Here is a 12025-nt window from a genome sequence, read left to right on the forward strand (position 1 = left end):
GTTCATGAAAAGAAAATTCTCTTGCCCAGAAGTATGGTGGAAGCAGGTTCAATTGGGGCATTCAAGAGGGGTATTGGATGCTTACTTGGACAGAAATGGTGTGCAGGGATATGAAGAAAAAACAGGCGATTGGCTCTAGATTACAGAACCAGTGCAGGCACGATGAGCTGAATGGTCTCCTTCTGCACAATTCTGTGATTACCTCATGATAAGATTTCTCATTGAAATCTATGCATCAAGTTGTTGTAGTTATCAACTAAACACACTAAGAGCTCATGTATTCGGATGTAAGTTATTTTTAAGACAAAGAAGTGAAAATTGTGATTAAACACTCTGAGGCTCTAAAAATTTAATTTAGCGACCATGGAGTCAAATTCCTTCAAGAGTTCAACTGAAAACAAAATCCATGTACTTTCTTTTACCTTTTTTTCTCTTATTCATCCCAGTCAGTTTCTTCCTAAGCCGCCATATTCCATTTCATATTACAGTAATTATTCTGTTCATTCCATCTTTCTTTCCTTCACTACTTTCTTTAATTTATCACAAAATAAATATTGTAATTTGTACTTCCTTGGCTCAACAAGGATTCTTTAATCTGATCTGAAGACCCTCATTGGTCCCTTACCTTTTCTGATACGCCACTATACAGGGGGCCACATGAAATGATTTAATAATACATAATGCCACTCAAAAGCAAACTAAACTGTCTGTGTCAATTATCAGCATGATGAATCATAAGTGCCACTTCTTTGCTGCTAACTGCAAAATCCCAAACGTTCGCTGAATGAAGGCTTACTCTGAACTGGTTCACTTGCCAATCGCTTGACCTAATTAGTTACAAGTAAAATACTAACATTTATAACACCATCCCAAATCAAAAATTAAACTTTTTATATCACCAACCAAATCAAACAAACATCCAAGTTTGGAGGTTGGAGAACAGGTCAATAAAAAGGGATACTGTAGCTTCAAATCTGATCAGTTTACTGTGACCAGTGCAAAACATATATTTACCTCTACAAGTCACTTACCAGCAGACGACATCCTTCGTTCCAACTCCCATTCTAGCTGTTCTCTCTCAAGCTGTTCTTGTTGCTCTCTTTCTTGCCGTTCCATTTCCTCTCTTTCTTGTCTTTCTCGTTCCTGTCTTTCTTGTTCCATACGCTCATGTTTTTCTCTCTCTTGTTTCTCACGTTCTACCTGTTCCTGTTCAAGCCTTTCCCTTTCCAACTTTTCGTGTTCCATTCGCTCACGCTCCAAGCGTTCTCTTTCTAGTTCCTTCTGCCGTTGCTGCTCCTGAAGTTGTCTGGAATGCACAAGGCGACACATTGGATGTTACATCAAGGGAGAGTTATAAGCCACGAAACTGTAACACAATTTTCAGTACTCAATGTTTGAATTGCACTGGTCACTTTGTTTTCTTTTAAAAGAAACAAGACATTCTTTTGCTCTTTACACAAATTTTTCTCAAGTCTTTGGATTGACTATCAAGGTTTCCTTCTCTGTGAACTCTTTACCTTACACATGCACCAATGATATCTGGCACAGCCAATCTTTTAAAGTTCTTCATACCAACATCTGAGGACTGGTACCAAATTTGGCAGAATTGTTACAAAGGCCATTCAGGCAGTAGTTTAACTGTCAGAATCTCATAACTACTATTTAATATTAAAGAATAACATTTGGCAACAACAAGGCTTCCCTATTACATGCAAACTCCACAAAGACAGTCATCCAAGGCTAGAATTGAACCAGCTCTCTTGTGCTGTGAGGCAGCAGTGCTAACCAATCAGGCACTGTGATGCCCTTAATGGTAATGTGCTGGAGGTTGGTTCAACTGACATATTCAAAAGGAAATTTAATGATTATAATTTGTAGGAAACGTGATTCTGACCATACTCAACCAGCTCGCACTTGCAAATCTCGCATCACAGTGTCAAACATCAAATGAGATTCTACAATTGGATAATGCTGAGTGTACAAAGATTTAAGTTGAGGATTGTAATTCGGGCTTGTCAGTTGTGGGGAGAAAGGGGTGACATATGCTGATATACAGCACTCTGTTTTTTGCAGACAGAAAGAACATGTACATGTGCTTGGTTACACTCAACAAAACAGGTGACAGTACCCATTAATTTATTACTCAGGGCAATGCCTTGTCTAAATAGAGTTGACATGCCTGCATGGTTTCAAAGTTAATGAAAACATGGCAGTTAAATATCAATCATCATTAATAGGTGCATCGGTAAAGATTTTCTTTGTACTTTTGATTGTGAACTGAAATGGGAAAATTACTATTTTAAAACCAGGAATTGTGAAAAGAATTGCCACACTTTTAGAAAGCAAATTATCTGACACTCACTGTAAGTGCTGTTTACTTTACTGTTTGCTCAAGATGTTGGGAGTGGGGGTGGATGCAGAAGTCTCATTGCAGATGGGAAGAAGCTAAGGACTGGGTACAAATGGAAATTTGGCTGGCAACAAGCAACTGATTGGTATGGGACTGGTGACTTGTTGTGAATGACAAAGGCCTACTACCTGCCAATATCTAGGCAATTGGCTTCCAGGTAGCTGAACAGCTTGTGCACGTAAATGTTTGAGCCAGAAGGCATCAGGCGTGTGAAAAGGAAGGAGCTGTCCTTCTCTTTCAGATAAAAAAAACACATCAAGCCTTAAGAAACCCAGATCATTTCCTCACATGGCTCAGATGAAGGTGTTGTAAGTTTAAATCAATCTCCCTGTGCCTCCTGCAAGCGGGTGAACATACCTAGAGAAGGAACATCAAGTCCTGACAAGCTGAAATGATCATCCCAATCAACCATGTGACCACTAAACTGCCTTCCCTCGTCTTTTCCTCGATTCAAGAAACATTTTTTCTGTGCCTGTTCTGTAGGAGTTTTATAAGGGGGGGTTAGAGTTTTAGTTGGTGGAGCGCCATGTCATAATTGTTTATTTGTAAATAGAAGCTATTTTTGAGTAACAAACAGAAATTCTTGAAAAGCAGAGGAATCTGGTCTGCGCAGTTAAAACTAGAATTCCAAAGATAAGACAAAAATAGAGCAGCAGAAATGAAAGGAATAGAGAGGGAACTGCAATTTAAAATACATGAATTTGATCTTCAGAAGGAAGGAAATGAAGAAAATACCTTCTTAAGAGGATGGGGAATTGAAGTTTCAAGAGAGAGATTAGAATAAAAACTGGGAATTGAAACAACAATATTGGCTTAGAAGAACCATGGGCAGATACAACTATTTTATTTATTAAGGTAGTGTGACTGGTCTTCCACAGTAAGATGATTTCTATATTCCAGTTCCACAAGTTCGATATGTGAAAACCTTCACTGTAATAATCCATCATTTAATATCATTTCTAACTCGTCTCCACATCAATGATCAAGATATTTAACATTGCTATTCCATGTAAATAAACATTTCCTAAAATGTGCATCATTTACTACTCAGTAGTCATTAAAGTATCAATGAAGCACCGAGGAAGAGGGAGCTGGCAAGGGAATGTGGTGGAGGTAGCCACCAATGTGAAGGACACCAGCACGGAGGCAGCCAAAAAGGAGGTGGAGGGATGGACCTGAGAAGGAGGCAGAGAGGAGGGAGGCAGAGTGGAGCAAGCTAGAATGCAGCCAGAATGGAGGGAGCCAGAAAGGAGTTAGAGTGCAGGAAGCCAGCGAGGAGGTGGGGTGGAAGCAGAGTGGAGGATGCCGTAATGGAGGGAGGGTGGAGGGTGACGGAATGGAGGCAGAGTGGCAGGATCCAGTAAAATATAGCTCTTTTATTTGTGTATAGATGAAGGCTATAATGAGGTCTGGATCCCAGTGATCCTAAGTGTTATTGGATAGCACTGCTAAATACACTTTTCAGTATTTCAGTGATGATAGAGATTAGACTGTTGGGATTATCACAACACTTTGGGGTACTGCACTAGAAATCAAGCTCCACTAACCGTGGAGCCGCTACAATTCACAGAACATAAGGAAGCTTAGAGGAACACAGGGGTCTTAGGATATTGTTGTATTCATTCTTGGGACACGAGAATCACTGACTAACCAGCATTTATTGCCCATCCTTAGCTCTCTCGAAAAGGGTGTGATGAGCTGCTTTCTTCAACTACTGCAGTCCATGTGCTGTGAGTTGACCCACAATGGCCTCAGGCAAGTAATTCCAGGATTTTGACCAGCGACAGTGAAGGGAAGGCAATATATTTTCAAGTCAAGCCAGGGAGTGGTTTGGAGGGGAAATTGCAGGTGGCAGTGTTCCCATGTATCTGCTGCCCTTATCCTTCTAGGTGGAAGTGGTTGAGAGTTTAGAAGGTGCTATTCGTGCATAGATCCCTGAAGACGGCAGCAAAGGTTATTAGGATAGTTAAGAACACATATGGGACACGTGCCTTTACCAGTCATGGCATAGATTATAAAAGTAGGGAGGTTATGCTGGAGCTGTATAGACCTTTGGTTAGGCCACATATGGAGTACGCTATACAGTTCTCATCACCACACCATAGGAAGGATATGATTGCATTAGAGAGGGTACAGAGGGGACTCACTGGGATGTCACTTGGATTAGAGCATTTTAGCTATGAAGAGAGGGTGGATAGGGTCATGTTGTGTGCTTTAATGAGGAGAAGACCAAGGGGGTACCCTCTTTTACGTGTATAGGATTTTAAGGGGCATGGACAAGGTGGAAATAAAGCACTGTCTAGGAGGGTAGTAGAAGTGGGAAACCTCACAACCTTTAAAATCTAGGTGGATGAGCATTTGACATGCTATAACATTTGAGGCCAAGTGCTGGAAAACAGGGCTAGTGTAGATAGGTCGACAGAAATTCAACGGGCCAAAGGGTCTCTTCTGTGCAGTACAGATCAGTTAGCTGGATGGTTCATTTGAGATAAATTCATGTCAACAGCAGGGATTTAATTTCCACACTGGCTGAGGTTACCACAAAGAATGCTCTCAGTCTCTCCCTTGCCTGAGGCGTGGTTAACCTTGGGTAAAAGCATCACCAGTCATCTCTTTCTCTCTCACTCTCTAATGAGAGAGCACCCCTATGTTTCGGTAAGACTATGGCAACTTTACTTCTTTGACTCTAAATGTAAAGATTCTATGAAATTAACAAAAATCTCAAATAGCCTCAGGCTAGTTGGTCCATTGGATAAAAACAAACCACATCAGGTTATTTCTGTAACAATAAAACTTGCCTCCATTACCATTGTAACACTCATGACTTTAACAATAGTAAAAGAGCAGATTTTTAATGTAAGTATCTTAAATTTTTAATAATTTCTCTTGTTACTTCCCACACTTAAGAATAAAAGACAGTCAAAATACAAATAGTTACTGGATAGGAAAAAAGTGTAAGGAGAACAGTTCTATATCATCGGTCCAAAATTACAATATGATTTAGAAACATAGAGAATAGGTGTAGGAGTAGGCCATTTGGTCTTTTGAAGCTGCACCACCATTCAATACAATCATGGCTGATCATGCAATCTCAGTATCCAATCCTCCCCTCTCTTCATACCCCTTTTAGCTCCAAGGGCCATCTCCAGATCCCTCTTGAATATATCTAATGAATCAGCCCCAACAGCTTCCTGTGGGAAAGAAATACACAGTTCTCAACTCTCCAAGTGAAGAAATTCTTCCTCATTTCAGTCCTGAATGGCTTACTCCTTATTCTTAGACTATGACCCCTTGTTCTGGGCTTCCCCGACATTGGGAACATTCTTCCCATATGTAACCTGTCCAGCCCCATCGGGATTTTATATGTTTCTATGAGATCCCCCCCCCATTCTTCTAAATTCCAGTGAATACAAACCCAGTTGATCAGTCTTTCCTCATATGTCAGTCCTGTCACCCTGAGAATCAGTCTGGTGAACCTTCACTGGGCTCCCTCAATAGTAAGAATGTCCTTCCTCAGACTAGGAGACCAAAACTGCACACAATTGTCAAGGTGTAGCTTCACCAAGGCCCCATATAACTGTAGCAAGATATTCTTATTCTCATACTCAAATACTACTATTCTACTACTGGAGAGGCTATGGCCTAGTGGTATTTTCGGTATACTCTTAATCCAGAGACCCAGATAATGTTGTAGGGACCTGGATTCATATACTGCCACAGCAGATGATAGAATTTGAATTCAATAAATATCTGGAATTTACAATCTAATGATGACCATGAATCCATGTCAATTGTTGGAAAAACCCATCTGGTTCTGTGATTCCAGGCCCAAAGCAATGTGGTTAACTCGGAACTGCCCTCTGGGTAATTAGGGATGGTCAATAAACGCTGCCTAGCCAGCAATGCCCTCGTCCCGTTTATGCATTAAAAAAAACACCCATGTCTCATTGCATCTTACCTTTTTCTAAACTGCCACCATTCAGATAATAATAATCTGCCTTCCTATTTTTGTGACAAAAGTGGATAATCTCACATTTATCCACATTATATTGCATTTGCCAAGTACTTTCTCTCTCAGCCAGTCTGTCCAAGTCACCCTGCAGCCTTTTAGTATCCTACTCACAGCACATACTGCCACCCAGCTCAGTGTCATCTGCAAATTTGGAAATATTACAATCAATTCCTTTGTCCAAATCATTACCGTATGTTGTAAACAGCCGAGGTCCCAGCACTGAACCCTGTGGCACCTCATTTATCACTGTCTGCCACTCTGAAAAGGACTTGTTTATTCCAACCGTGCTTCCTGTCTGACATCCAGTTCTCTATCCGTGCCAATACATTACCTCCAGTACCATGAGCTTTAATTTTCCCTATTAATTTCTTGTGTGGAACTTTGTGAAAAGCCTTTGAAAGTCCAGATACACAACATCTACTGATTCACCACTGTCTACTGTACTGGTCACATCCTCAAAAAATTCCAGAAGATTTGTCAAGCAGGAGCACACTTTAGTGAATCCACACTGACTCGGACCGATTCTGTCAACGCTTTCCAAATGCTCAGTTATTACATCCTTAATGATTGACTCCAGCATTTTCCCCACAACCAATGGCAGGCCACTCCTATGTTCTCTCTCCCTCCAATTCTAAAAACTGGAGTTACGTTAGCTAATATCCAGTCCATTGGAACTCTTTCAGACTCAACAGAATGTTTGAAAATGATCACTAATGCATCTGCTATTTCTCGGGCCACTTCTTTAAGTAGTCTGGGATGCAAAGCATCAGGCCCTTGGGATTTGAGATAATGGGAACTGCAGATGCTGGAGAATCCAAGATAACAAAGTGTGGAGCTGGATGAACACAGCAGACCAAGCAGCATCTCAGGAGCACAAAAGCTGACGTTTCGGGCCTAAACCCTTCATCAGACAGTCCTCAGTAAGAGATCCAAAGTACTTGTTCACTGGTCTGCCACCTGCCATCTATGAATTTGCCCGATTCTAACTACAAGAGATTTGTCTTCACCAGTCTTTTTCTCTTCACATGCATATGGATAATGATGGGATAGTGTGGGGAGAGGGGCTTAGATTAGTTCACAGGTCGGCGCAACATCGAGGGCCGAAGGGCCTGTTCTGGCTGTAATGTTCTATGTTCTATGCCTATAGAAGCTTTTGAAGTCAGTTTTCATATTTTCTGCAAGCTTACTTTCATATTCTATTTTGCCCTTCCAAATTAAACCCATTGTGCTCCTCTGCTGAATTTTAACTTTCTCCCAGTCCTAGGGTTTGCCGCTTTTTTCTGGCCAGTTTATATGCTTCCTCTTTGGCTCTAACACTGCTCTTTTGGTTCTTAACACTGTTCCTATTTCCCTTGTTAGCCATGGTTAAGCCACATTCCCTGTCTTACTCTTATGCCAGACAGGGGTGTACAATTGTTGAAGTTCATCCATGTATTTTTTAAATGTCTGCCATTGGTATCCACCATCAAACCCTTAAGTATGCCTGGCTAGTTATCCTAGCCAACGTGCACCTCACACCATCAAAGGGTAGCCTTCTTCAAGTTCAGGATCCTAGTTTCAGATTTAATTGTGTCACCATCCATCTAAGTGAAGAATTCTAACATATTATGATCACTCTTCCCCAAAATACTTGCACCTCAATGTTAATTAATCCTCTCTCATTACACAACATCCAGTCTAAGATGGCTTGCTTTCCAACTGGTTCCTCGACATATTGGTTGAGCAGGCTATCCCTCATATATTCCAGGAAGTCTTCCTCTGTCTCATTGCTACCAATTTGGTTAGTTCAATCAATATATAGATTGAAGTCACCCATAATAACTGATGTACCCTTACTCCACGCAACTCTAATCTCCTATTTCTTGTTTTAGTTTTTAGCTATATAATTTTTATAGTTCTAATTTTATAATCCTCAATTCTTTGATGATACCTCAATGTTATTTGCATGATGTTTTTGGTTAACTTATTGAACTCATGGTCTTTCTTTTCCCGTTGTGTTTTAGAATTTTTTCTTAGTGTCTCTGAATGTACTTTTTTTTTCTGTTGTTTTGATGGAAAATTGGAGAAAGCAACTTTACAGAGAAAGAAAAGAGGGTAAGATTTTTGAAACCAACATATGGAGCTTTTGAGATAACAAAGTGTTGGAGCTAGATGAACACAGCAGGCAAAGCAGCATCTTAGAAGCACAAAAGCTGACATTTCGGGCCTGGACCCTTCATCAGAAAAGGGTCTAGGCCCGAAACGTCAGCTTTTGTGCTCCTAAGATGCTGCTTGGCCTATTGTGTTCATCCAGCTCCACACTTTATTATCTCAGATTCTCCAGCACCCACAGTTCCCATTATCTCTTATCCATTGGCTTGACGGTGAAATTAGAAAAAGCAGTATGTAAAGTCATGAGGTCACACCTTGCCTCAAGCAAGGGATAATGTTGAGAACAAAAGAGAACAGCACAGAAACAGGCCCTTCAGCCCTCTAAGCCTGTGCTTATCATCATGCCCTAAACTAGATTAAAGAACAAATCTTCTGCCCTAATTCAGTCCGTATCCCTCTATTCCCTCCCTTTTCATGTAACCACTCCAGATGTCTCTTAAAGTTGCCTATGTGCCTGCTTCCACCACCTCTCCTGGCAGTACGTTCCAGATTTATACCATTCTCCACATGAAACATTTCTCTCTCACATGTCCCTTAAACTTTCCCCCTCTCCCCTTTAACTTTTGACCCCTTGAAATTTAAACAACAACCCTGGAAAAAACCCTGGATAGCCTCTGACTACCCACCCTTTCTATGTCTCTCAATTTTGTAGACCTCTGTCAAGTCTCCTCTCAGCCACCTTTTTTTAAGTGAAAACAATCCTAGTCTTCTTAACCCTTCCTCATAGCCAATGCCCTCCAGGCCAGGCAACAACCTGGTGAACCTTTTCTGCACTCTCTCTTTGTGTGACGACCAAAACTGCATATAATACTCCAAATATGGCCGAACAAAGGTTTCATATAGCTGCACCATGATTTGCCAACTCTTATACTCCATGCGCCAGCCAATGAAGGAGTCCTTCATGGTATCTCAGCTGTTACAGGAATTGAAATCACACTGTAGAATCACTGAATAACAAATTATCCAGCCAAGTGTGCTAACTGACCCCATATGATGGAGTGTATGCAACATGAAGATGCAACTTTGTTTCAGCAAAGACTAGGTGATAGCGACTTCTATTGATACTGCCAGAGAAAGTTATATCTGCCAAAATTGAGACAATAATTTGCAATATTTTCACCCAAAGTTTTTAAAAGTACTGTGTATCTCTGTTAAGAATATCAGAGCATTAGGAGCAGGAGTAGGCAGTTCAGATCCATGAGCTTACTCCACATTTAATAGGAGCACAGGAGATCTCATCTCGGCCTCAACTCTACTTTCCTACCTGCTTCCTATAATTTTTCAACTCATTACAGGTTAAAAATCTGTCAATCTCCTCCTTAAATTTACTTATGTCCTAGCATCCACCACAAGCTAGGGGTGGTGAATTCCACAGTTTCACAATCCTCTGACAGAAATAGTTTGTCCTCATCTCTGTTTTAATGCCCCACACATAAAATCCCAATTTTTGCATACAAGGTTTGGTATACTGACATAAAGTCAAAGTTGTGAAGATTTTAATTCACCACTACAATTAATGGGGAGATGGTGACCCAGCGATAAAGTCACTGGAACAGTTATTCAGATCTGGCGAAATATTTTTACGGTATAGCATGACAGTTGGTGGAATTTAAATTCAATCAATAAAACCTAGAATTAAAGTTGGCTTCATTAATGTTGGCCATGGAGGTATTACTCTGCAATTTGAGAGGGAGAAGATAGAATCAGAGGTAACGGTATTACAGCTGAATAAAGGCGACTACAGTGGTATGAGGGAGGAGCTGGGCAGAATTGACTGGAAGAGGAGCCTAGCTGGAAAAACAGAGGAACAGCAATGGCAGGAGTTTCGGGGAGTAATTCGGGAGACACAGCAAAAATCCATCCCTAGGGAAAAGAAGAATGGTACAGGGAGGATGAGGCAACCATGGCTGACTAAGGAAGTCAGGGATAGCATGAAAGCAAAACAGAAAACACATAATGTGGCGAAGGCCAGTGGGAAACCACAGGACTGGGAAGCTTACAAAGACCACAGAGGGCAACAAAAATGAAATAAGGAGAGAGAAGATTAAATATGAGGGTAAGCTAGCCAGTAATATAAATGAAGACTGTCAGAGTTTCTTTAGATATATGAGGCAAAAGTGGACATTGAACCACTGGAAAATGACGGTGAAGTGATACTAATGGGGAACAAGGAAATGGCTGGAGAACTGGATACTTAATTCGCATCAGTCCTCACAGTGGAAGGCACAAGTAAACTCCCAAAAGTTCAAGAGAGTCAGGGGGCAGAGCTGAGTTCAGGGGGCAGAGCTGAGTACAGTGGCCATCACCAAGGAAAAGGTGCTAGGTGCTCATTGGCCTGACGGTGGTTAAATAACCTGGACCAGATGGACTACACCCCAGAGTTGAACAGGAAATAGCTGAAGAAATTTTGGAAGCATTAGTGGTGATCTTTCAGGAATCGCCAGTGTCAGGGAAGGTCTGAGAGGACTGAAAAATTGCTAATGTGACACTCCGGTTTAAAAAGGGAGTAAGGCAAAAGACGGATAATTACAGGCTGATTAGCCTAACCTCAGTCGTGGGTAAGCTTTTGGAGCCCATCGTAAAGAACAAAGAGCAAAGAAAATTACAGCACAGGAACAGGCCCTTCAGTCCTCTAGGTCTGCGCTGAACCAGGTCCTCCATCTAAACCTGTTGCCTATTTTCCAAGTATCCCTCTGTTTCCTGCCCATTCATGTATCTGTCAAAATATATCTTAAATGATGCTGTCGTGCCTGCCTCTGCCACCTCCGGTGCCAACATGTTCCAGGCACCCACCACCCTCTGCATAAAAAAACTTCCCCTGCATATCTCCCTTAAATTTTTCCCCTCTCACCTTGAAATCGTGACCCCTAGTAATTGAGTCCCCCACTCTGGGGAAAAAGCTTCTTGCTATCCAACTTGTGTATACCTCTCATGATTTTGTAGACTTCAGTCAGGTCCCCCCTCAACCTCCATCTCTCTAGTGTGAATAATCCTCATCTACTCAACTTCTCTTCATAGCTAGCGCCCTCCATACCAGGCAGCATCCTGGCGAACCTCCTCTGCACCTCTCCTGATGGATGAGATTTCTGAATATTTGGAAGTGTATGGTAAAGTAGGGCAAAGTCAACATGGGTTCATCAAGGGGAGGTCATGACTGACAAATCTGCCAGAATTCTTTGAGGAAGTATTGAGCAGGGTACACCAAGGCCAATAGATGTTATCTACCTGGGCTTCAAGAAGGCTTTGACAATGTGCCGCACAGGAGGCTGCTGAATAAGATAAGGGACCTTGGTGGTAGAGGCAAGGTGCTAACATGGATAGAAAACTGGCTATCAGGCAGAAAGCAGAGAGGGGAGATAAAAGGGTCTTTCTCAGGATGGCAGCCGGTGACAAGTGGTGTTCCGCAACGGTCAATGTTGGGGCCATACAAAGAACAAAGAACAAAGAAACCT

At 41.5% G+C, this 12025-nt stretch overlaps 1 protein-coding gene across 2 annotated transcripts in view; it reads right to left on the bottom strand.

Moving 5' to 3' along the window:
- enah (ENAH actin regulator) overlaps positions 1-12025 on the bottom strand; it is a 350400-nt gene that overhangs the window by 96427 nt on the left and 241948 nt on the right. For both annotated transcript variants that reach the window (XM_059645099.1, XM_059645100.1), the window contains exon 5: positions 1032-1306. In XM_059645099.1, the coding sequence (XP_059501082.1) occupies positions 1032-1306 (275 nt within the window). The remainder of the gene's footprint in view (positions 1-1031; positions 1307-12025) is intronic.

Source organism: Stegostoma tigrinum, chromosome 4 (genome assembly GCF_030684315.1).
Source record: "Stegostoma tigrinum isolate sSteTig4 chromosome 4, sSteTig4.hap1, whole genome shotgun sequence".
Lineage (NCBI taxonomy): Eukaryota > Metazoa > Chordata > Chondrichthyes > Orectolobiformes > Stegostomatidae > Stegostoma > Stegostoma tigrinum.